This window comes from Triturus cristatus, chromosome 1_2 (assembly GCF_964204655.1).
Source record: "Triturus cristatus chromosome 1_2, aTriCri1.1, whole genome shotgun sequence".
Taxonomy (NCBI): Eukaryota; Metazoa; Chordata; class Amphibia; order Caudata; family Salamandridae; genus Triturus; species Triturus cristatus.
Genome location: NC_140580.1, coordinates 993,602,213 through 993,628,646, shown reverse-complemented (window position 1 = coordinate 993,628,646; position 26,434 = coordinate 993,602,213). Strand labels below are relative to the sequence as shown.

General features: G+C 50.0%; 1 protein-coding gene across 1 annotated transcript; it reads right to left on the bottom strand.

The window, feature by feature from the left end:
- Window positions 1-461: 461 nt before the first annotated feature.
- LOC146868553 (uncharacterized) lies at window positions 462-4,877 on the bottom strand. The gene is made up of 2 exons (XM_085624132.1): window positions 4,592-4,877; window positions 462-1,078 (listed from the first exon to the last, which is right to left on the bottom strand). The coding sequence occupies exons 1-2, from the start codon at window positions 4,875-4,877 to the stop codon at window positions 462-464; spliced, it is 903 nt and encodes a 300-aa protein (XP_085480258.1).
- Window positions 4,878-26,434: the final 21,557 nt, after the last annotated feature.

The window sequence follows — 26,434 nt, the reverse complement described above, 5'->3', positions numbered from 1 at the left end:
GGTGATTCAAGTTATTTTTATTTGCCGTGCGTATTCATGTCTTCATTGCGCATTTACTCTTCAGCCCTGCCATCGCGCAATAAACAGACCACACCGTGTCTTTAGCGTAAAATGCCATTTATTAGGACCAGGCTGCACAACATTAAACAATAACCAAACATTATCTGAATAAAACTTTCCCACAACACTCTACCATCCTTCACTCCTTTCACCCACTCCACACTCCCCTTTTGTACCACACCATGCCCCTTCCGTTCCTCACCATTCCACAAACCTCCTTGCATCCTCCCGGCTCTCCTCGGCCATTTCACTCACGCCTCCAATACCCCCACCTCATTCACTCTTCCCCCCCCGAGGGATGGGTGTGCCCGCTAATGACTCCCCCCACCCCTCCAAAGTACCGCCAACCAGGTAGCCCCCTGTAGGGCGGATACCTGCCCCACCCCCTAGGCCAGGACCCCTCACACACCCCTGCAACACCAGATTGCCTCATTCCAGAGCTTGCTGACCACATCCCTCATCTCCATCATGTAGTAGGCGTTCCCCAGTCTAGACAGATGCACCCCGTCATCCCTAAATAACAGTGGTTCCTCCAGTCGTAGTCCCGGGTGACTGATCACCTTAATGTCTTTTTCCCCACAAAAAACTCGCATAGCTCTGTTCAGTTTCCGTCGCGCCTTTTCAATTGCCCCATGCTTAACAGCTCCCCTCCAGATCCTCCTCGGAACAAACTCAGTCCAGGCAATGCAAGCCCCTGCCAGTCTGTGCTTTAGTACCTCCAAGTCTCTCTGCATCAGCTGTAAGAGCGCCAAACCCGACAGCCGAACCAAATCATTCTCCCCCAAGTGTATATTCAACAGATCCGGGCAACCCTTCTGTGGGACCATCTTCGCGAGCCAGGGCAGTAGTGCCCCCCATCGCATTCCCCCTTTACCCCACCAGTGCACTTCGTGATGTTTTCCTTTGAGTCCCAGGTTACGGCCGTACACCTGTTGCTCCGTGTATTTTGACGCCCAGTGCACAAAGGAATGCCCCACGATCCATGTGACCGTCTTGGCCCCAGGGCCTCCCACGCAACCTAAGAGAGAAACATAGGTTAGAGACACACAAAAGAAAGCCACTCCCATCCCCATCCGACCCCCACTCCCTGCACCCCACCCTATCACTTCCGCACATATCGCTCACAACACCTTGACCTCCATCTCCCAATCTGCCGAATCCTATCCCAGGACCACCCCAGCCGGGCTGCCGCTGTCGCCGCCGCAATCCGAAATGAGTGAGATCCAAAATCCGCCGGCTCCAAACCCACACGCACCAATGCCATGCGCAACACCGCCAACAACTGGCCAGCCGTCACCCGGGCCCCTGACCTGTGACAAAATATTTCCCCTACCCCAAGCTGCATCGCACTCACAAACGCCCGCCACTCAGCCACCGGGCACACACCCCCTCGCCGAATCTCATTCAACCAAACCCACTTACCCCGGCCCAACTGGTCTGTCTTCGACCGACCGAGCCAAATCCCCAGACGCCCCGCATCCAATCTGATGTCCTCATACCTCCGCCCCTCCCCTGCACGCGTGCCCAGTAATTCAGAAACCCGAAATGCCCCAAAAAACATCCAGATCATACACAAGCGAAAAATCCGAACCTCAAACTCATCATAACAACAGAGCGGCAATGCCGCAACCAACCGGACCAACACCTCAAACGTTATGGCCTCCCTCGGTACAGTCCCCCCCGCTCTCTCCCTGCCCCAACCCCGCAACACCCTACTAACAATCACACTTTTGGTAGGGTCAAAACCAAAAAACAAACAGCAATAAAAGGACACCCCTGCCAACTTTCCTGAAATGGTTGCAGCCGACAACCCCTTATCCACGCAGTGCAGTACAAACTGTAACACTCCACGCTCCACCACCACCTGTTCCCCAGCCTCAGAAGCCCCGCTCCAACCCATAAAAGCGACAAACTCTGCCCACGCCAGTCTGTAGGTCCGCCTGGTGGTAACAGCAACAGAATTCTCCACTAGGCCTACTACCCTCACTCCCCCACGGCCCAAATGCCATCTGGCAGCCCCGTCTTGCACAGATCTGCTCTAGGTGCCAGTCGCCGGAATCGCTGCCACTGCGAACGAGACAAAGCATCCGCAATGTCATTATTCGCCCCCGGAACATGCTTGGCTCGAAAAATCCCATTCAGACGCAAACACTTCAGCATGAAACTTCTCAACAAACGCAACACCCTCAGGTCCCTTGCCCTCTGCCGGTTGACCAACTCGACCACCGTCATGTTGTCCACATGGAACAACACCGCCCTGTTTTGAAACTCAGAACCCCACACTTCCAGCGCCACCAACAAAGGAAAGAATTCCAAAAAGGTAATGCTCCTCCCCTGCTTCCTCCAGTGCTCCGGCCAGGTCTCTGCGCACCACCTCCCGTCCCAGAAAATACCAAAGCCATCCGCCCCAGCTGCATCAGAGTAAATTTGGATTTGCCAAACCGTGTTTTCCTCCACAAAGTCCAAGGAGACCCCATTGAAATCCATCAAGAACATCAACCATGTCCGCAGATCCGCCCTCACTCCCATGGAGATCCTGACCCTGTGGTGTGGAAGCACTGCCCCCGACATGGCCATGCCGAGCCGTCTGCAGAACGTCCGCCCCGCCCTGACCACCCTGCATGCAAAGTTCAAGAACCCCAGCAGCCGCTGCACCGCCCGCAACGCGATCCGTTTCTCACCAATCGCCCATTGGAGGCACTCCTGAATTTCCACTACCTTCGCGACCGGGATCCTCGCTGTCCATTGGATGGAATCTAGCTCAATGCCCAAGAATGTCAAAATGCAACCCGGCCCACTCGTCTTTTCGGGCGCCAAAGGAACCCCAAATCCCCTCGCCAACTCCTGGAACCCTGACAGAGCCCTGCCACTGTCCCCCGAACCTGCCCTCCCAAGGAAGAGGAAATCGGCCAGATAGTGCGTGACATCCCGGTGCCCACTCCGCTGCGTGAATGCCCACTGCAGGAAGGTGCTAAACATTTCGAACAATGCGCACGAAATCGCACACCCCATGGGCAGGACTTTGTCCACGAAGATGGCCCCCCCGAACTGCATCCCGAGGAGCGCAAAATCCGTCGGGTGTATAGGCAGCAAGCGGAAAGCCGACTTCACGTCACATTTCGCCAATTCCGCCCCCGGCCCACACACCCACACAAGGCAGATCGCATCATCCACCGACGCATACAGCACCCGGGAATCCTCCTCCGCGATGAAATCATTCACTGACTGTCCCTCCGGCCACGATAGGTGATGAATCATGCGAAACTCCCCCTCCTCCTTTTTGGGCACCACCCCCAGTGGAGAAATGATCAAATCCTCCATCGGCCAGTCATAAAAGGGGCCCGCAATCCTCCCCTCCTCCACCTCCTTCAAGAGTTTGGCCGCCACCACCCTCGGCAATTCCTTCGCCGATTTGAGATTGTCGGCTCATCTCCGTGATCTGGGACCTTGATACCCGACCCGAAAACCTTCCGTAAAGCCCCATTGAATCTTTAAGGCGGCCTCCCTGTACGGGTAACGGGAGAGCCACGGGGCCATCGCCTCCACCTTAACCGGTGTAGGGGCCCTTCTGTCCAGCCTGCCCCCTCCCCTTGGAATTCCGCCATTGTTCGGAAGGAGTGGCGAGTGTAAGACATTGCGTAAGGGCGTGCTTCCCCCCGCACTTAGAACACTCGTGCTTGAACTTGCACGGGTACCTGGAACAATATCCCCGATTGTAACTCCAACAGTCCCCGGTATTGTAAGTGCCGGGCTTGCTAGCCTGTCCAGCCCCACTTGTAGTTGCTGTGGACCCCCCCGCCCCAGTGTGGGCGGGACGCGTCTGAAAAGACCGGTACGTGACCGGTAAACCACTCGCTGTGTGAGTCGACGCGGAGGAATGCGTGGACGCCATCCATTGCATCCATAATTCCTGGTCCACCTCACCCCAGTGCTTCTCGGGGTTCGCACTGACCCGTGCCCTGAATTCCTCATCGTAACTCAGCCAGGCGAAACCCCCAAACTGCATCTGAGCCTTCCTGATTATGTCCATATATTTCAACAATGCGATTGCCCTGTCGGGATGCTTCTCGCAATATATACTCGCATAAATGAGAAAGGCCGAGGTCCAATTCTCCATGGTCACCGGTACCCTCGGCCGCCGAGTCAGCTCCCACTCCTCCTCCTTGGAGCCCTCCTTCGCCTGCACCTCCCTATGGAGTAGTTTAAACACGTCCACGTACTCATGTTTCCAGATCTTCCCCTTAATTTTTTCCGACAAGTGCGACCCCAACGGCATAGCCAGGCCCATGTAGGGCAGCTTTTTCGGGAGTTTACTCCCTGAACGCCTCCTCCTTGCCCCCATCCTTCTCCGTCTGCACCCCCGCTGAAGTCACCGCCTTGCTCCCGACCGATTTGTCCTCACTCGTGAGCCCGCCCTTTGGAGCCACCACCACTTCCCTCACGGAACCCTCTCCCACCCCTACCGACCTACAAGCCTTCTTCCTCCCACCCTTGGGACCCCCGTCCCACACCGACCACCACGCCTGCTCACCTGTCAAAGTCGGATGTCGCTCGCTAAGCCGTCCTCCGGAGGGGGCCGCCCGTCGCGCCTCCACCGTCTCTTTGTCCACCGGTCTCTGGGGCACCTGTAACACACCAACCTCACTGTTGTCCTTGCCTGCTCCTGTCCTGTCACAGTCATCCCGCACCTCCCCCTCCTCAAGCTCATCACTGTCCGCCTCATAATCCAACTCCACATCCGCCTCCACACTGTCAGGCACCCACAGCACCTCCCTCACCGCTCTCTTCACACCCTTGCCACTCACAGCGCCAGACATGCGTGACCCCTTCCCCCCCGCTGCCGATGCCCGCTCCCGTGCTGGAGGGATGGCCGCCGCGGACCGCCCTACTGCTTCGTGACGGCGGCAAGGGGCCGTCTTGCGCCCCACCGTACTCCCCCGAATTCTGCCGACAGCCGCCGGCTTGGATCCCCCCCGACCCCCCAGGTCGCTCAAACCTGAGTGTGCCCCGGCAGCATCGGGCCTCAAAGCCGTCCTGGCCGTCCCTGCCTGCTTCCGCGATCCCCTGACAGCCCCCCCCACCCGCGACATCGCCTCCTCCACCCTCGCTAACTCCTCTTGCTCCGCCCACCTCTCCTCCGCCGACGTGGGCGACGGGGGCTCCACAGCCACGGCCTCCCACACCGCCCCCGCCCTCAGCCCGTCCTGCTCTGCCCGCCTCACGTCAGCCATTAGCGCCAAAATGCGCTGTTCCCGGAGCCTATCCTCCCACGTCCAAGCGCCCCAACCCGGAAGCGGAGGGGGGGGGGCAGGAGCCCAAAAACCCCCCTTCATGTGGCCCAAAACCAACATGAGTGGACCCCACCAGAGGCGGAACCCCCCGGACGGACCCGCGACAGCCCCCCCTCCCTGCCCCCCCACGCCCAAACCTGCCACGCCTGGAGTAGAGGCCCGAGACCCCCGGGACAAATCAAGGGGCACATCAACCGCCGCCCCCACAGCCCCCCCCACCCCCTCCGCGCCAACCAACGCGCCCTCCGCCCCTCCTGTAGCCCCCGACCCCCCTTCTCCCCCCACCTCCCCAGCCTCAGGCTCCCCGCCCTCTCCAGCAACCAGCAGTCCGACCCCGGGCCCCCCCGCTCCCAGGCCCGCCGCACCCACCGAATCACCAGCCCGCCCAGCCTCTGACAACGCCCCCGGGAGCCGCTCCTCCACGGACCCAACCGAGGACACGCCCCCTTCAGCCTCATGGGCCTGGAAGGTCAGCGGGGGGAAACGAAGATGCGGAGGCAGGCTCCTGCGCCGGCCTCCACGCGCCTGACTCGCTCAGCCCGTGCCCCGCCCCCTCCCACGCAGACCCCAGGGAACCAGCGGTGGCGGCGGCTCCTCCTGACATGCCAATACCGCCGCCGCCACCCCCGCCGAGGCCAACCGCGGGGCCCTCTCGAAGCCCACCCACGCCTCCCCCAGCACACCGGGCCGCAGGAGATCCTCCCTCCCGGCCACCCCCAGAACCAACAACGCCCGCCTCACCTCCTCAGAGGTCGCCACACCGTCGCCTCCGTCGTGCGCCATAATCGCGATTCCCGCCTGACACTGCAACAGCTATACCCACAGAAACTATTGCCAGGCCTAGCCCTACACTACTCTCCACACACTCCCCTTTGCTAAACCCTCCCGATGGTGCCGAGCGCAGGAAGAGGAAGTCGCCTTGCTCCCCTGCGCTCATATACCCACCCCCTAACTCCACCCCTTGACCCTACCTGGTCCTACCCTCGCGCGAATAACACCGGGGGAAGACTAGTCTGCGACTCTGCTTCCCCCGGGGCCCGGCATTCTCCACAGAATAACTGCCTTACCGGTATTGCGGCAGTTATGAACGTTTCTTCCGTTGTTCTTCTTCAGTGACTTCAGCGCGCCCTGTTCTCTTCATTCAGCGGACTGCGCGGATTCTCCTCATGAACCCTCTATGACGTCAGGCTCTAACTCTGCTTTAGCTGCTTGTTGACGCCTGCCTGCACCAACGCGCTGGTAGCCATCAGGCACTGCGCAATTGTACGTCGTATCTCTTCCTACAGACATACATTTCTGACCAGTGTACAACACAATGGGGCCGATTAGAGGCTCGGACGTGCCTCTGCTGTTTGTTATCCAGTAAAGGGGAGTTTTCAAAACAACAATGCAGACGAGCAGCACGGACTTTTCTTTACTGTTTTTTTTGCACATTTGAAGAGAAGGGTTCAACACTACTGTGCCGATCTTCAGTATGGTTTCATTTTTACAGCATGCTGAGTCGTGAAAAGTTTAATGTGATGGCGTTTCTAACACTAGTGTATGACGCAACATTACAGTATCTCGCACATCTTTAACTTTTGCAGTCATCAAATGTATTGTAATGTGACTTAATATTAATGCCTACTGTATTGCTTGAATATTATTATGCTAGTTCACTTTTGTTTTAGCTCTTTGTACATTTCATACAGCTACTGTCCGTATTTTTATGCTTTGTTCAGTCAAATATAGTTGCACATTATTTTTCATTGGCACATTACCTTACATGTCTGAGCTAAGGTACACACCTTTTTGGATTCTTTCGCTTGTGTTCACCATATACTTTTTGCTTCCCTACATGGGGATAGCAATGGGTTTTAAAACCATATTTCTCACATAGTACACTTGCCCACATGGGCTATTTTCTTCCCTACACAGGGATGGGAATGGGTACTAGCCCCATTTATCCATATTCACTTGCCTACATGGGCTACTTTCTTCCCTACACAGGGATGGGAATGGGTACTAGCCCCATTTGCCCATATTCACTTGCCTACATGGGGTACGTTTTGCAGGTATGGACTCTGGGTATTTACCTTCTTAGGGTTCATGTTTGTATTCAAAAGTTAACATTATTTTTCTCTACATAGGGATCGGAATGGGTACTAGCCCCATTTCCTCACATATTTTTGCCTACTCAGGCCACTCACGGTGTTCACCCTTACACAGGGCACCGCTTTCTTTTACACAGGTACCCTTACTCAGGGCACCGTTACATGGGTTACATTCCCATTTACATTGCTACCCTCACACAGGGTGTGTCTTATGGGTTTTTGAACCATTTCTATTCTGCACTTTACCTCTACATGGGGGTTGTCCATTCACAGGCTTTCACACTATGGGTCATAGTCCCATTTACAGTGCTCCTCACACTCTTGCATAGGAGTAGAGGACGGTCATGGGTCTTAGTCCCATTCGCTGATTTTGCATTTCTACATTTAGTCACATTGCTGTTTTTTCAACTCAATGTTATTCTCTTTATCGATCTATTGTCTTTTTGAAAATTGGGAGAGGATCAGTTGCACTATTGTATTTCTTTTCCTCTTCTCCGTTTTCTCTCATGTCCAGCTTTCCTTGTGATGTCATACCTATTTTCATCCTTGGTCTTTGGACTTACATTGCCTGTTGTCTTGCCTTGTCTCCAGCCTTTTCTCCTGTTATTTTCCATTCTTTTTCTTCCCTGTTCCGGAGGAGATACGCTTTCCCTCCTCTCTGTGTCTGTGTGTAGGCTGGTGTCCGGTTTGCGTCGTGCCTTGTTCTTCCTTCCCTTCCTGCCTGGCCAGTGGGTGCGTTCGGGGGTTTGTCCTTGGTGCGTCTATGTCTCTCTGTTCTTTGGTTGTTTACTTCTCTTTTTCTTCTGCTTCCTTATTCTTCCTACCCTCTGTTGGTGGTATGCATCTACCTTTTGTTCTTATTCTCTCTTTGCTTCTTTCACCTATCTCTGCTCTCTCTCCTGTTCGGTGCTCCTGTGTTTCCGTATTCGTTTCTTTGTTGGAGTGTTTGGGTCTTTTCCACTTGGGTATTCTTGCCCTTTGCTTCTTCTTCGTATTCTCCTTCCTGACTGTTCGCTCTGTCTTGCCCACACTTTTCCTAGACGTTCTCTCTGTCACTCCGTTGTTCCTTTCTTGCTTTCTGTCCTTTGTTCACTCTTGTTATCTTTTATTGTATTTTGCATTGTTCTTCTGTTAGAAGGAAAAGGGATATATGTAGTATCCTGCATTTATATTGTAAGGTGTTTTACCACCCCTGCTCAGCCAGTGCCTGTGCTCTGACTCATTAGAATGTTGGAGTCTGATGATGCCTCGGAATGTTGGGACTGAGAGCTGAAGTGACAGTTAGTCATGGGCTGAGCAGCTGACATGCAGCTCCTGGTCGGGCTCTGATCTACTACATATCTACTTGCTGTTAACTACAATAAAGACTTCATGTTTTAAATTCTTCCTGCGTGGACCTCTTTCACTACACATTTCCCACCTGCTATTCGGTTTTAGAGGGCGCATTTTCACACATGGTAAAACCCATAATTGTGATGGGTGGTTATTCAATTAAAAAAACATGCAGAGTTACCAGTCCACATAACTCAGAATGAGCGACACAGAGTTTGTGAGTCAGTCAGCCCCTTCCAGCCATTGGCTTTGATAGGAGTGCCAGCTTCTAGACCAGCTGTTCGATGTGTGGTGTGCCACTGTGTCCAGTGAATCATAAACAACCTGAGTTTTCAGGTAAAAGAACCTAGCTTCAAATATTTAGGGTGTCAGAAATCAATTGGGTTCTGAAAATCACCAGAGAAAGAAGATTTTTTCTTCTTTCTTGAGTCCCCTCACTCACCAGGGTTTCCCCACGGTGACATGCTTCATCATTGGGGTCCTCCCAGTCCTCTACGGACTGAGGCGTGCTGCGACTTGCGGATTACGTAGGAGCACTGTAGTACCAATTATGTGTAGTGCAGGAAAGTGTAGTGGAGTGGGATATTGTGAGTATTTAAAATAATTAACTAGTGGGCCAAATAATTTTATTCTTGCTCCTAGCTAATAAAATTAAAAACGGGGTAATATGCTGAAGGCCCTAGCTATAATGAGATAGGTGTACCTAGCATATTGTCAACCAGTTTCGAGCTTCCCCTAGCTCTTCCTCAGGACTACACAGGGACCAGCCCTGTGCAAAAACCACTCCTAGTCGACCTGATTAAGGTGCACTGGACACAGTGGTTATCAATATATAGGGGGAAATAGAGATAAAAGACTAGGTTCACCCTCCAAATGTACATGAATCATAAACAACCTGAGTTTTCAGGTAAAAGAAAGTAGCTTCAAATATTTAGGATGTCAGAAATCAATTGGGTTCTGAAAATCACCAGAGAAAGAAGAAAAAAAAATTATTTCTTGAGCCCCCTCACTCACCAGGGTTTCAACACGGTGACATGCTTCATCATTGGGGTCCTCCCAGTCCTCTACGGACTGAGGCGTGCTGCGACTTGCGGATTACGTAGGAGCACTGTAGTACCAATTATGTTATATATTATATATGTTATATTTGGGAGATTACCTCGAGGGAATCTCCCAAACAGGTGAACAAGAGTGTGGTTGTCCATATACAAGTGTCCGAGATATCCACACCCCCTCCGAGACCATGGGGCACAATTTTGCTTCCTAAGATATACTACCTGATATTGATCAAACGTATGTGTTTCCAGGGACATCTTAAGGATTTTGGGGGCCCTGGGCCAAACATATTTTGGGGGCCCCTGTTCAGAACAGCTTTGAATTTATGATCCAATTTGAGCCCCTGTTTCCCACGCAGTTTCTGCTTCCTCAGCTGCGTTAGTGATCAAGTTTGCATCATAGGCATTAGTCTATATATTCCCGATGAAAACGGACGCAAGCAGCTGACAGCGGTAGGATTTAGTGTTTCCTGCCCTGCTATATTAATACTTTTTAAATTGTATATGTGTGGCTGAATTACTCTGTGCTTTATAACAATTTCTCCTACCAACGCACACTTACACTTTTCTTGATTCTGCTTGCCTACAAATCCTTAGCTGCTTTGATACGCATCTTGCTTTTCCTCCAGTCCTGGTGCGCCGCGGCTGATACTCCGATTGTGCGGAGGGCTGGGGCTACTATCGGGCTCCTCACTTCTGGCAACGCAGTTTCCACTTCCTCAGCTGCGTTAGCGATCCAGTTTGCATCATATGCATTAGCCAATATATTCCCGATGCAAACGAACAAACGCAGCGAGCACGCCATAGGCAAGCCTGTCTGTGCTGTGAGGCGTCCGGCGCCGGCCATGCTGCCCATTTCCCCTCCGGTGAGATTCTTCCACTATATTACAATAGAAACAAACTGCTTAGCCTTAGGCGGCTACCATTAGGTTAGTGTACAGCGGCTGATCCGAGCTTGGAGGTAGACTTTCGATGCAATAAGTGCAACTGGTCTCTCCTCCAGCCCAGGAATCTCACACCCAAGATCCTCCCACGCAACAATAAGTGTAAAAACAATAAGAAAATAGAGGACTTATAGGCCACCCTTTTAAATTGTCACTCTATGCGAAAGCATGAACCACACATTTATGGCCTACTTTTAGATGAACAGCCTAATTAGGTCGAGGACTACCGGTCTGCCGAAGGCAGAACCGGAAGTCGAGATTTAATGTTTCCTAGAGTGGCTCCTTAGCCCGCCTCTCTTTTTGCCTCTCCTCCATTGGCTGGCTTCCTAAACGGAGGCCCGCCATTGGAGGAGAGAGCTGTCCCTCCAAATAGGCTCCGTCTTTTTCAGATTCGGGGGCGTGTTCCTTGCTGTTCTTTCCACTTTTTAGCCACGCCCTTTTAGAACAGCAGGAACACGCCCCCGAATCCGAAAAAGTTTCGGAGCTTCCATCCGCCATTGTTTTGCTGTCCTCTGGCCGTGAGGATCTTCGTGCTGTTGTGAGTATAGTTGGCGGCGCTGCCCTTCGATGAGCAGGGATCCGCACCGTGCCTTGGACGCCTTTCCCCCTTGTTTAGGACTTGTGCCCTGATCCTTTGCCCTCCCAAAAAACAATTCCTGGAGCCGGGCATGCTGACCTCGCTGCCCCGCACCCTACAGACTCTGGGCTCCTCCAATTGCACCCCATGCGGCCTCGTTGCTCTTGTACTGTCCCAGCGCTCCACAGACCCACCCAGGCTCCGTCCTCCTCCTCACCCTTTTGCAGCCCCTGTGGTCTATTGAAACCCCCCTTCCAGACTCGGCGGATCTCCCTTGCAACCCGTGCCCCCGTACACCCGTAGCCCTCCCGTAGTTATGTGCTCCGTTGCCGATTCAGATCCCTTACCCAGACCGAATACTCCCCCCCCCCCCCCCCCACCACCCACGCACGCACGCCCCGCGTATGTGTGATAGCTCTAAAACACTGCTTGTACCCATTAATTGTTATCATTTACATAATGGTGTGGTTGACATTAAGGGCACCCCTCTCATACCCAACGGGCGTTGCGCACCCACCGGAGTCGTAGTGTGCTCACCGGACTCCTGTCAAGTCTACATATTTATTTCGGTGATTTCTATAAAGCGCCAACTTGCAGTCGCTACAGAGCGCTGGCGGGATGGGCAGCAGAGAAAGGCTTGGTAGAGTGCGGTGGGGTGTGGGCTGTGCACCCCTGTGCAGTATTCCGGCATCACTCTCCAGCTTGTACTGAAGGGTGGCTGGCTTTCATGCCTCACTAGGCCATATTAGAAGGAGCACAATTTATGAACTGCAAGTAACAAAGGGATCGCGGTCTTTAAAGCAGTGACCCATCCCCTGCTCTCGGCTCCCTCGGTGCTCCTGCCTCCGGCTGGCGCTGTTCGCTCTCCTCCCCCTGGCACTCGGGGTCCATATGTCATTCTTGCTGCAGTTAGGGTTAAAAAAGAAAGCTACTCTGCGTGGGTGTCAGGCCGAGCCGTACCGAGCAGAAGCAACCAGTCCAAGAGCACACGGATGCATTTCCCCGAGGAGAGTGTCACGGGAAGTATGATGCTGGGGTAATTGGATATCTAAAATGACTGTTGGTGCGTTCATCTGTCATGGGTATGGTAAGTCAGCCTGGCAGGCAATGCACTAGGTTTAATGTATTCGTGAAACCTAAATACGTTCTTCATAGGGTAGTTCAGTGCCAATAGTCTCTGCGGTGAAAGGGCGATTTCTTCCTTGGTTAAGTCAGTCGCTGTGTGGAAAGTGGCACTGGTAGCTCAGTCCCCCCCACACACGTGTAAAGCGCAGGGCCCCGTGGGGGTAGTGCACGTGTGTTGTCTGTGTTGAGTCGGCTCTTTTGTCTGCGCCTGGCACATGCTGCAGGGAGTCGCTCTGTTCTCAGACAGATAAACAACTGGTTAGAATAGGATGTTCTGAGCTCGGAGGCCCTTCTTCTGAAGGCAGAAAGCGAATGAGTGTGTGTGTGCTGTACAGAGGCAGTGGAAACAATGAACGCAAACAGCATTCAAAGCGCCTAGCTTTTAAACACCATTTCTAACTGCCCCACACCTTCCGAATTACAGCTCCATGACCCATCCAACTCCTTTACCCCCCACCCCCCCAGTCCTTGTGGGTCCTCCTTTGTACCTTCTCTAGTTTCTCTTCTTTCACTCGATATGTTCCACTAATTTTCCCTGAAAGACACCATCTTTTACTCTTATCGGCCACTCTTGCCCTAAATATCTGGATTTCTTACCCTCGCTCTTTTTTTCTTGTAATTTCCTACACTAATCCAAATGGGTGCTGGAGTAGCGTGCTACTCACCGTAAAAGCGCTTCAACACCTCGTCAAGTCGTCAGCGCTATTTAATTGCAATTACAATACAATACACATTATTGCTTCTGCCCTCTCCCCTTTTTCGCCCGCGCCTCTTCTCTTCGTATTACAGCCGCACGCTGTCCTCTCTTTGAGCCCTGGACTGCTGCCTTTTGGCCATGCGCCAATCATAGGCTGAGTTCCGCTCTTCTCCCTTTCCCCTAATATCTCCCTACCTTTCTGTCCTTCAACCCCCCACCCTCGTCTCTTGTCCCAAGTTCTCACCTTGGCTTCCAGCCCTTCGCTATTCTTTGGCCCTACATGCCCCGCTCCACCCTGACTTTGCTCCGCTCCTCACATCTGTCTTGGCCCTTGAAGTCACCCCTCCTTTTTAGGTCTGTGTGTGTGTGTGTGTGTGTTTGTGTGTGGGTGGGTGGCTCTGTGTGTGTGGGTGGCTGTGTGTGTGTGTGTGTGTGTGTGGGTGGCTCTGTGTGTGGGTGGCTCTGTGGGGGTGGCTTTTTTTGTAGGTGGTTCTATGCGTGGTGGCTCTGGCTGTGTGTGGGTAACTGTGTGTATAGGTGGCTCTGTGGGTGCCTCTATTTGTGTGTGGGTTGCTCTGTGTGGGTGAGTGGCTCTGTGTGGGTGAGTGGCTCTGTGTGTGTGGGTGGCTCTGTGTGGGTGGGTGGCTCTGTGGGTGTGGCTCTGTGTGTGGGTGCAAATGCAATAGGTCTCGCATTTGAGAGTGATTAAGCTATTGACATCATTGTAAATAACAATGCAGTTTCTTTAAATGTTTTAAAAACATAAACAAAAATAATGTCATGAGCAATGCCAATAGCTCTAACTTTAACAATGCCGAGACCATTGCATTGTAAATGCTTGTTTTTTATTTCTCACTGAGACCTGACTGACTGAAGCCTCCAACCCTACTATCACCTTGGCCATCCCTACGGGTTATAAAATCCTTAGGAGAGATTGGGAAGGGGGGCGGTGTCGCCATAATTTAAAAAAACTAGACTGCTCTCCCATCCCGATGGAAAACATCAAGAGCGCAGAGTCCTTAGGCTTCCGCCGTACCTTATCCCCCCATCATAGCACTGCTGGTTTTCTGATTTACAGACCTCCCAGTGCAATTGGAAATTTTATTACTACGCTTAATACAGCCACCACCTCCCAAGCCTTAAAATACAACAACTGACTTATTCAGGGAGATTTCAATATACATATGGACAATGGAAAAGACCCTCAAACAATTTACTTGTTGGACACGCTGCAGGCCTGCAACACGTTTCCATCTATTTCTTCGGCCACCCATGAGAAGGGCCATACTCTAGACCAAATCTTTCACAACTTTGACATATCAGTAAGCTTACCTCTTCCCATTATCTGGTCTGACCACCCCCTATTAAAATTCGTCATTCCCAACTCTGCCATAGCCCTCGGGCTAACGCAGGGCAGAGGGACTCTAATTACAGGACGTTCCATAAAATATCCATCCCGATTTTAGCAGATGACCTCGGTCATTCCTCACCGGAGCTGGCTGGCTGCCCCGACTCGGACACCCTCTCAATAGATTCATGGCTCTGAACCAACATTGATGCAGTGGTACCAGTTGTTTCCCGCTCCACAAAGAGTTCGGCCCCACCAGCTCCATGGTTTAATTATTCCCTCAGATCTAGCAAAAGAAATTGTAGAAAAATAGAACGGAAATGGCATAAATCCTATCGACCTGAGGACAGGAAGGTGTATAAAGACAACTTGAAAGCACATTACATTCTCGTGAAGGCAGCCAAGAAAAACGTCTTTCAAACCAAGATAGAAATTGCCCAAAATACGAGTAAGGAAATCTTTAGTATAGTTAAATCCTTTACCGCCCCGAAAGCTGGCACAAAGGAAGGGCCATGCACGGAAGAATGGTCTAAGCAAATAGCTCAATTCGTCCTCAAAAAAGATCTCCGTTATCCAACATGCCTTCACTAACAGCTCAGAGGAAGAACTGGCCTTCTACCTTGGTTCTAATAGCATATTTCACCTCTTGGATCCTCCATCTTCACTAGCTTTCCCTGGGTTTGAGCTTGAAGAGTCACTGACCTTTCTCCAAAGCATTAAGTCTGGCTCTCCTACCGACCCTTGTCCAGCGAATATCCTGAACCTATTAGCTCCCACCATAAACCCCACGGTAAACCAGCTCTTTAATGCTTCCCTCGCCTCAGGCAACATCCCGAAATTATGGAAGAATGCTAAGCTTCTTCCACTGACAAAAAAGGCTAAGGCCAAACCTACAAACCCTACCAACTACAGGTCAATCTCCCTTCTTCCGTCCCTCTCCAAAGTATTAGAGAAGCATGTAAACCAGGCTCTCCAAAAATACATTGAAGATGGGAAGCTCCTTCATGAGTCCCAATCCGGTTTTAGGGCTAACAACAGTACGAAGACCGCTCTGCTGGAAGTGACTGAATTTCTCAAGGGTAAGCTGGACCAGGAAGGCAAGGCTGTTCTGATACTGCTCGATCTGTCGGCGGCCTTCGATACGGTCCCAGATGAGAGGCTCCTGGAGAGACTTGCTAACATTGGCCTGGGGGGACCGCCTTAACATGGATGCCATCCTTCTTGGAAAATAGATCTCAGGACATGGTAATCCAGAAACACCTGACTGGAGCTCTTGGTGGCCATAAGATCTGCCGCCCCTGCCCGCGGAAAAGGAGAAAATAAAAAACGTAGGAAATGTCATAGACAAGACACTCCATGTGCTTTCAAATCTAAAATGTAACTGGCGTTTGCTTTGGCATACTCCGGATGCTAAAAAAATTCCTGCCACTGTTACCGCTTGAGAATTTGAGCGCTTGAGAGCAGAAAGATCGTGCTGCAGGCTCTGGTGACATCAAAGCTTGACTATGTCTTCCCAAATTCCTTATCCAGCGTCTACAAGTGGTACAAAACACGGCGGTCAGAGCCTTCCTGAGAACTAAATCCAGATCTAGTATGACCCCCTATTCTTAATTCTCTACACTGGTTCCACATAAAAGAACGGATCGACTTCAAAGCGTTGACCATCTTCTTTAAAGCTTTCCCTGGCTCAGGAGCCGGCCACCTAAATAAGCGCGTTAATCGCTACACAACGCTAGACCCCTAAGATCTTCCAATGCCAACCTGGCCATCGTGCCTAAAATATGCCATGCCCACACTGGAGGCAGATCCCTCAGCTTTCTAGGCGCAAAATTGTGGAATAGCCCCCCTGAGTCTCTGAGACTAACCACAGACCTACTCTTTCAGGAAAAACCTGGCTTTTTAATAACTGATGGGTCTTTTACGCACATTTTCCTCCCGCTGTCAAGCGCCAGGACACTCTAGTCTGAGTAGCTGCACGATTTATTAAATACACTATTTCATTTCATTAGGGCCCTGACAGTGCAAAGGAACACTTGTTCAAATTCTAAGGGCCTTATTTATGAGGCCTTGCTCCACTTTTATGCTGCGGGTGCGTCACTTTTTGCGACGTACCGGCAGCGTAAAAAATGTGCCATGTTGCCCCCTATGTACAAAGTGGCGCATCTAGACAGATGCATCACTTTGTAAACCCCTGCATCGCATTACATCTGCGCCAGGTATAATGTATGCAGGGTGGGTGTTGCTTTGTAGAAGTGACGCATTGAAATCTATGAGAACTCAGTGCGCCACTTCTAGGACGCCATTGAGTCAATATCCTACACCTGCCTCACAGCAGGTGTAAGACTGATGCAGGCAAGCCCCATGTGAAAGGACACATTGCTGGAGTTGCGTCTATTTTCAGACATACCCCAGCAATGCATCACTTTTGCGCCTACAGATATGTCAGAAATACTGACGTATCTGTAACTCCTTGCAACATGATGCATCATACAGTAAATATGACGCATCCATCATGCGATGCATCACTTCTCATAAATAAGGCCCTAAATGTGTTTACATCTAATGTTCAGGGATAGTTATGTGTGTTTTCAATATTGTAACACAGCAACAGCTCACCAATATTACTGCATATAATTTCTTTGTTGCCCTCCCATTTCTTATATGTTAGGCATTGTTTTGATCTAAAAGAAACTTTTTTTATGTATATTGCATGAAACAAGCACAACATTTCTCTGCAAAATGGCTGTACTAGACTTTCACACATCAAGTACATAAAAAAGAAATTAAAGGAAAACAGTATTTAAAACAATCTGTTTAAGCAATATTCAAGGTCATTAGGGCAAAACTCTGGAGAACAGAGCTGACTTTGTCAGGGGGCCCCCTCAAAGGCAGGGGCCCTGGGCCAGAGCCCACTTTGCCCATGCATTAAAACGTCTCTGTGTGTTTCCTAACGCATGCTTATTAGTTGCAGCGTCTCACATTGGATTTTCTTGCACCTTAATCAGGTCGACTAGGAGTGGTTTTTGCACAGGGCTGGTCCCTGTGTAGTCCTGAGGAAGAGCTAGGGGAAGCTCGAAACTGGTTGACAATATGCTAGGTACACCTATCTCATTATAGCTAGGGCCTTCCGCATATTACCCCGTTTTTAATTTTATTAGCTAGGAGCAAGAATAAAATTATTTGGCCCACTAGTTAATTATTTTAAATACTCACAATATCCCACTCCACTACACTTTCCTGCACTACACATAATTGGTACTACAGTGCTCCTATGTAATCCGCAAGTCGCAGCACGCCTCAGTCCGTAGAGGACTGGGAGGACCCCAATGATGAAGCATTCTTTTACCTGAAAACTCAGGTTGTTTATGATTCATGTACATTTGGAGGGTGAACCTAGTCTTTTACCTCTATTTCCCCCTATATATTGATAACCACTGTGTCCAGTGCCAGCATTCTGCCTGTGCATGGCAGCCTGGCATCGGGGTGTGCATGAAGTGTGTGTGCCTTGTCAGTGCCAGACTATTTTACTTGTGCTCTGTTTTACCAGCCTTTTAAAGAAGGGTATTGTTAATGCCGGTGGGTGCACGTGAGGAGTGTTGTCTAATTGTATGCACTCTGCTCCATTGACAAGCAGTTTGTTGTCATTTCAGCTATGTTGGTTTGTGTTACTGAGCTGGCATCCCTTTAGTTTCAAGGTCCGGAATGTTCATGTTTCTAGTCTTACTCCTAGCTCTGTGTGAAAGTATTATAATGACAGAGGTTTATGAGAGACAACAGGACTGCAGGAATGTACATTTTACAAGGATTACTTCAGTCTTGTCAGATAAACCTATTTACGCTTTAAAGTCAAGGCCGGTGCCTTCTGTTTCCATTTCTATGTGCCTGAGTTTGTACAGAGTGTACTCATTAGGAAGGCCGCCTTCTTTAGATAAGCAGCAACATGCATTGTGTTCCAGGTTGTGGTTGACTGGTGACTAGGCAATGCTGCTTGTACTTGTTTTCATTGCTTCTGGAATTTTGGTTCCATTTGGAGATATTTGAATGTTTAAGGCCAATGCCTTCTTTTCATCTTTCTCTTTTCTTTTTCTCTGCGTCTTTCTAGTTCCCTTATTTATCTTTAGTAATCTTTCTCTCTAGCCTCTATTTATCTCTTGTTCCTTGTCTCACTAGCTGATTTACACTTTATGCTCCCAAGTCCAGCGCCTGTTCAGGTGGTCGCAGAAAATGAATTTGAAATACACAAGATTGTAGATGTATGTATTGTTGGAAAATAATCCCAAAATTTGGTGGACTGGAAGTAGTACCACTTCCAGTCCACCAAATATTGTAATTGTTTTCTAACAATGTATATATCTAAAATCTTCTGTATTTCAAATTAATTTTCTGCAATCACCTGAACAGGCGCAGGACTTGGAGCAAGGAGTGTATATGCAGACACAGTTTTAAAAAGAATGCACGAAACACAGGACATGAATATTCTATCCCTTAGGGACACAAATAAAATTGCTAGTGAGTCCACCAATAGCTAGTTCTAGTGCAGATACCTTCACTCTGGTAGTCTGCACCTCTCAGCAACACCTACAAGCTCACTTAGGGTCTCCACTCCTAACTATTCCACCAAGCACTCCTTCCTCATACGGAGGAGTTGGAGCCCACACCTCTAACCTCTGTGAGTGGTGTGAGGAGAAACCCTATGATGAAGCATGCCACATTATGCATCATGAGGGCTCTCGTCCTTAACAAAATAATGTGTTGCTACTAGGAAGACACTGGGAACACGCATCCAATGTGAATCGGTTTTAGCCGGGGCGGCCCTCATAACACGATGAGGCAGGGTGGGCAAGCGGGCTCTGGGGCCATAAACCTTTAATAAACAGTAGGGGAAGTGGCAGATTAGAGTGGAGCAAGGAGGGGTGTTTCTGGAGAGAAAACAGCCATTCTGATGCACAGCAAAGCATGCTCTGACAGCAGTGGAAGGATACATGCATTCCAGTCGAAACATAGCAAGAATGAAAAGGACCCGGGCACGACACACAGTAGAGCAGGGATGAAAGCCATTGAATCAGGAGTATGTAAGTGAGATAGACTAAGAAATCTTCCAATCATGGGTAAGGGGCTCACCCAAAGCCCACTCTGTGTAAAGTATTGTTCACTATAGATCTGGCAGTTGCTTACGCTCTCTGTTGGCTGCACTCAGTGCTTTAAATGGAGCTATAGAAGTGCAAGTACTCATTATTTAGAGTACCTGCTTGCTTCTGACAAATGCTCGCACTCCACCATCAAATATATCGCTGCCCTGCTGAGAAGTGCTGGTACTCTCCCTTTCAAATTAAAGAAGTGCAAGTACTCAGTACCGGACAGTACCTGCCCATTTCAAGCACTGGCTAAAAAGTGCTACATGTGATGCTGCTTCCAGGTCACCTTTTGCAAATGTTAAATTCCCACCTTTTGGTTGCTGATTTCTGTATTTCGGGGTGAAACTGGTACTAATGAGACAAAGGTTGTGTGCAAAATGTGGTGCATTATGCTGCATACTGTGTGTTTTCTCGCCTCAAGCATTAGTCAGCCCAGTTGCTTAATTTGGTTGTCTATTTCGGCATAGCAGCAGTGGCTATATATTTGCCTTAAATCCTCCACTTTCATGCAGAGAGGGACGGCTCCTCTGCAATTGCAGAGGAGCGTCCCCCCACTGGCTCAGAGCCAGCAGGTGAAAAATAAAACAATATTTTCCTATTGTTTTATTTTTCATTTGCTGGCTTCGAGCCAGCATGTGTTGGGAGGGGTGGGGCCGGAGCATGCGAGGGGGGAGGAGGAGTGCTTTGTGCACTTATAAGTTCACATGTGTGTTTAGCTGGCTGTCTCAGGCCGGCCAAGCACACATGCACACTTAGGTTTCTCCAACCCGGCTATATTGACCAGCCGGGTTAAAGAAATACCACAGACTCCCTGTCTTGAGTGGAGTTTAGTGTCTATTCAGCTCGCTCAGGCCTATCCCCGTGCTGTTCTCATAGCATGAGAGCAGCGCGGGAATTGCACAGAGAGTCTGACGCTGCCCCAGTGCCTGCTGGGACAGGGATGACCGAGGCATGACACTGCCAGCAGCACCAGGTAAGTGGTTTTTTACAAGTTATTAAATCCCCTCCCCACGCTCCTCCTCCCGTGCTCCCTCCCACCACCTCTTCATTGTGTCGGCCGCCACTGCATGCAGAGTCCACCTGCCTTGATTTTTCATACCTGTGGGTGAAGCAGAAGGGAGAACAGTCGATCTCATATGTGCAGGCCTAGCCCGGACACAGAGTGTGGCGTGGGAGACTCACTAATGCAGCGGATGTTAACCATTTGACTTTAGTGGACCACCATTGAATCACTCAAGGAAGCCAGGGGCCTCCGCAATAGCAATATCTACAAGTCAAACCTGAAAATAAGATACAAAAAATACAGTCAACTATACATAAATAAAGAAAAGCACACAATATGAAATGTTTCATTTAATTCACAAACCAAAATGTGCAAAACTCGACATTTTAATGGAAGGATGGAGCTTTTAAAAACATGTAGTCTTATTTCTAAAAGATGAAGTGATATGCAAGACTCTAGCATACTACTTTGTCTCTTTCAGACCTGCCAACCTTGAACAAATTCACACTGGCTCATTGCCTCTGCGGTCTTGAAAGTGCTTCTGGGGGGGTGGCCATTTAGAGGGGGCAGGGCTTTCTGCATGTCAATGACCCTGACCCACTCTTAAACCCCCCCTTAAAAAACATCACATGTGCTTAGCCTTCCACACAATGTGAGTTAGAAACACTTCTCTGCAGGTGTTTCCAACTCACATTGTTTATCACCATCAGTGGCGGCTCCTCTGCGAAGGTGGAGGAGCGTCGCCCTACTGCTTTAGGCAGTGGAAAAAAGGATAAATAAAATGATAACTCAAGGTTATTATCATTTTATTTTTTACCGTTGCTGCGTCTTTGTGGGGTGAGGCTGTTCTCAAAGCAGGGGCAGGAGTGGTTTGCACTCCCTATGTGAGCATGAGTGATTGGCTGGACGCCTTGGACCGGCCAAACGCGCACAAAGCATGTTCTCCATGCAGAATGCATTACAGCCTATGTGGAAAATGGCGTTACGGTGTCACGGCACTCAGACCAATCACAACGCTGCATTGCAGCGTTGTGATTGGCTGCGGGGAGCGTGGGAGCCCTGGTGATTTCTGCTTCCTGTTTCCCCGAAGAAGCCAGGACGCAGGAGAGGCAGTGGCCGCCGCCTGCTGGCCGGGTGATGAGTGATTTGCTTTTTTTCTTCATCCCGATCCCCCCCGCCCCTTCCCCTCCACCTCGCCCCACTGTCGCTTCCTTGTGATATCTGCTCCTCACAGGGTGACCATGTGAAGGAGAGGATATTGTGTGACACATGGTGGCACTGTGTGAGTCGGAAGGCCTGCTGTTTTGCTTCTAATGCATCTCTTTTGAAGTAAAACCTGGTGGATCAGCCAGTAGGTGGTGTAAAAGGTTGAGCCTAAAACGAGTGATTAAAAATCTATCCTGGGCGTTATACATAAGAGCGAGATAAGGTTCCATTCCTTCCTCTGTTTTCACCATTCTATGAGAACAGACTGAGGTTTTACTTTCTTCCGCAGCCGCTCTACGTGAGGCTACCAGGTCCCCAAAAAATGTTTTGACTCTCAATGTATCTTGGGGGATAATTTCCATTGGGTTGGTAAAAAGATCCTTACAACCAATTCCCCCAAGTGTGGACTTCACGTATTTTAGCCAGGGAATACTCATTCCTTTGTCCCTTTCTGTACAGTCTCTAATAATTTGTCTGCTCAGGTCTGCCTCGGTATTGGACCAAATCTTTAGCCAGGCCATAAGAGGTCTGACCTTTATCAGGTCCTCAATGTATACCCTTCCTAGTTCTTCATGGATAATGTAGGCGGGAGTACTTTGTGGGGTCTTGAGCACCTTTCTCAAATATTTGTTCTCCTCTATCTGTAACTGCTGAGTGCTAACAAAACCCCAAACTTCAGACCCATATACCACTTTTGAGCAGCAGATTGAGCTGCACAAGTTCATAACTTGTTCTGGCGACCACCGGCCTGGCCTGCGTCCATAATTCATGATCGCCCCCGTCGAGGCCACTAATTTGGAACACCGCTCTTCAATTAAAAATTTACAATTTAAAAGCCCATCGAATAACAAGCCAAGGTAGGGGAAGGTCTGTACCTGCCCTAGTTTGTGTGTGCCTATTTTGTATGAGAACTTCTTACAGGGTTTGGTTCCAGCCAACATGACATAGGACTTAGTCAGGTTTGCCGAAAAGTCTAAGGTGTCCATAAAACTGACAAACCCGTCTATCAGCCGCTGAATTCCCTTGGGGGTGCGGGCTAAAAGAACCGCATCATCTGCGTACAACAACACAGGGACAGGGTGGGAACCTACTCGAGGAGAATCTACTTTTTATTTGCCTAGTGCCTGGTCTAAATTATTAATATATAGGGAAAACAAAAACGGGGCCAAAATACATCCCTGTCTGACCCCACTATTGCAAACAAAAGGTGCCGTAGTGCCCCCTGTTAAATGGTAGCGGCAGTTTCAGTCGATAACCTTTCAAGTATTTGCCCGGCGGTAATCGCCTCTCATACCACTCGATAATTTACCAATGAAAGAGGCAGGCGCCGGAGACTGGAAGGCAGGAAACAAAGTTTTATTCCGTCGGAGCAGAACACATCAGATCAGACAGCAAGGTATCGTCACGAGGTGCTCTAACCGCATCTCTGAGACCTGGTCTCTTATACACCGGTTTATTGCTTTATTACACATAGTACATTCTTGAGATTCTCTTGATGCATGAAAGAACATCCCCTGAAGCCCCGGCTCAGATCCGATCCCACACATAGTTACAGTAGAGGTTCCCACCCTACCCGCAGTGGGAGATGGCTATCGCGCAGCAGGGAATTCCGCTAATTCCCGGGGGTGTGTGCAACCGGCCGGGTCTCAGGGGGTAGGGGCTTTGACCTACTGTAATCCCTTTGATGCGGGGTGTTTCCCTTACAGTAGGGGCAATAAACTGCATCCGCAGGGCTAGGTGATGGCCTGGGACCAGTTCGGACAATGGGGCGCAGAGGAAGGGGGTTATCAAAGGAGAGGCATGACCATGTATGGGATGTCGGTCGGATGTGGTTCCGTAGCAGGGTCGCGCAGAAGGAGAGGGTTTATGGCCCGTGTATGAGAGAGCGGGGGTGGCCGGCGCGCGGGGGGATGTTCGCAGCGCCAGGGGGAAGCGCTGGTGATCGAGAATGAGCGGGGAGAGAGTGGGGTGCCTAAAATGGCGGCCGTGCATTCGCTGTGCGTGGCGCTGGGGAGAGGCAAGATGGCGCAGATAATGTTCAGTTTGCACGCTAAATTTCCACAGTCCTCCCTTTTAACATATCTCGCCAGCTTGCCTGGCCGTCATTTATCTTCGTTAACCTTCAGCTATAATATCGTTAATGTCTTTCGTACATTCCTTAAAGATACAGAGTTTTTAGGGCATGCAGGAGTAATCTGACACATTTGCTTATAGTTACTTACAGGTGATAAAGTAGGCGAGGAGGTAGTACATACAGAGTTACAGTATAGTCGTGTACATGGCTGGTAATGTATGGATGTTACTATACAAAGTTACATTTTCTTAACTTCTCAGTGTACAGTCGGAAGTGATTGATGCAACACCATGAAAACTTGATAAGAAGATAGTTAGTATAAAAAGGTGGTTGGGAGAGGATTTTCGACTTTGACATGGGTTCTTCTTTCCAGTGTCCTTTTTATAAAGAGCTATCACTGGTAAGCTCTCATTGTTGTTCTTCTTTCGTTGGCACTGTTGAGCACCGGCGGTGGAGCTAAGGTCCAGCTCAAATCCAATTTCTCACGTTGCAGGGTGTGATCATTCATTGTTCTCTGATCACAGCCCTGTTCCTTAACACAGTTCACCATAGGTACTTTGAGACAGGGTACCTGCCTTTTGTTCTTCTGTGGGTAGGTCAGATTCATAATCCATATAAAAGATGGTGAGAGAGAGAAGGGTGTGACGTGCTTCGGGACGCCGAGGGAAGAGGGGGTGGAGTGGGATCAGATCAAAAATGTGGACCAAGGGGAGCAGAATCTTCCAGCACTGGGCCCATCAATCGGGCCCGACGGGTTGAGACTTCAGGCACGCTGGTCGGTGAGCAGGGGGCCTCGATGTAGCCCCTCGCGCTTATCATCCTGAAAATGGTGTCTCGTCCCATGCCCTTTTTGCTTCGTAGCCTCCCCCTTGGTCGATGTCATAGATGTTCCAAGGTCTGCAGCCAGGCTGTGCGTCACGTCCGACCCCTCCCTTCCGATGGCAGCACGTTATCTTTAAATGGGTACAAGAAACAAAAGTCTTAGAGAGTTGGCAGGGAAGACATTTACATACTTCATCCTCTCTCCCAACCACCGAGTAGTTGCGGACATGTTTTTATCGGTTGCTGCATGATTGGTGTCTTTTAACTCTGATGTTAGTGTGTGCGTTACTAATCTATTAATTATTGTTGTGGTGCAAGTTTCTGTGGGTGTCCCTGTCCATCGTCTGGCCCCCTAGGTGCCGATTCCTGCGCCCGATACTGGTTGCAGGAAGCCTGACATCTGTCAACCTTCTAGTCTATAAAAAAAGAAATTCGAACCGGCTTCTCCGGCAGAGGCTCGTTCGTCCCAACACAAGTTTTGTTACTACATATTTCTTTCCGAGGACTGCTAAGTTTATAAAAAGAAAGTGCGAGGTGCTACTGTCACGGGTTCACGAGTATCCATTTCGGGGAGGAACATAAGCTAAGCATTATTTTTGCTGGCGACAATAGATAACCCTTTATCAGTTTAGGCGATGTTTTATTAGTGAATAAGGTCATCAGCTGTGTCGTTCGAAATACTCTGAGGCGGCTAGTATAGGGCTGGGGTTATCTTGGGAGAACGGGGTGCTTTTAGACATTCTATTTCGGGGTAATTGGGCGGGGGTAATTCTGGGCGGTGGAGATGATGTTGTTAAAGCTCTGAAAAAACGGAAACCACTGACATATAGTCCCCGTGATGAGGGCCAAATTGGGAGACATCAGTCGTCTTACCTGTCCCTTCTTTTCTCAGCCAATTAAGCTCAATATTTGTAGAAAGGAGAGGTAGTAACGTGGCAAAGTATGGTCGTTTTGTTTTGTACCGAGGAGGTATGTGTCGTTAATTTATTCAAACAGAAAAGAGGGTAAGAAGGCTTTCTAGTGAGGGAGTGAGAGGGAGGGAGTGAGAGAGAGAGAGAGAGAGAGAGAGAGAGAGAGAGAGAGAGAGAGAGAGAGAGAGAGAGAGAGAGAGAGAGAGAGAGAGAGAGAGAGAGAGAGGGAGAGGGAGAGGGAGAGGGAGAGGGAGAGGGAGAGGGAGAGGGAGAGGGAGAGGGAGAGGGAGAGGGAGAGGGAGAGGGAGAGGGAGAGGGAGAGGAGAGAGGGAGAGAGGGAGAGAGAGAGAGAGAGAGAGAGAGAGAGAGAGAGAGAGAGAGAGATAGGTGTGCGTCAAGTAGGCTATTTGGCATACATACGATACAAAACGAGAGAGACATGGGTAAGATAATAGGCCACTTGGTGCACACACAACATGGAGTAGCATGGATCTGTTCCATGTAAGAAAACACGAGCGGGGAAAAGACATAAATTCAGTGATCACGTACACACAAATGCCGGATAGGGTGTGACAGTACATGCATGCAAGACGGAGACTCAGGGCTACGTTGAGTATGGGGACCTCTCCTTTCCTGTCCTCTTTTTCTATGCTGCGTACTTTCAGTATTTTGTAGTTCATTTTAGGGGGGTGTCGGACCCTGTATTCTCCTCCCTTTGATCGATGGTGAGCATTTCAATCATACAGTGACGCTCTCTCTCC

Coding starts and splice junctions, on each gene's coding strand:
- LOC146868553 (XM_085624132.1), bottom strand. CDS start 4,877: ATGTCTGGCGCTGTGAGTGGCAAGGGTGTGAAGAGAGCGGTGAGGGAG. Junction 1,079..4,591: donor GCGACATCCGACTTTGACAG/GTGAGCAGGCGT, acceptor TTTCTCTCTTAG/GTTGCGTGGGAGGCCCTGGG.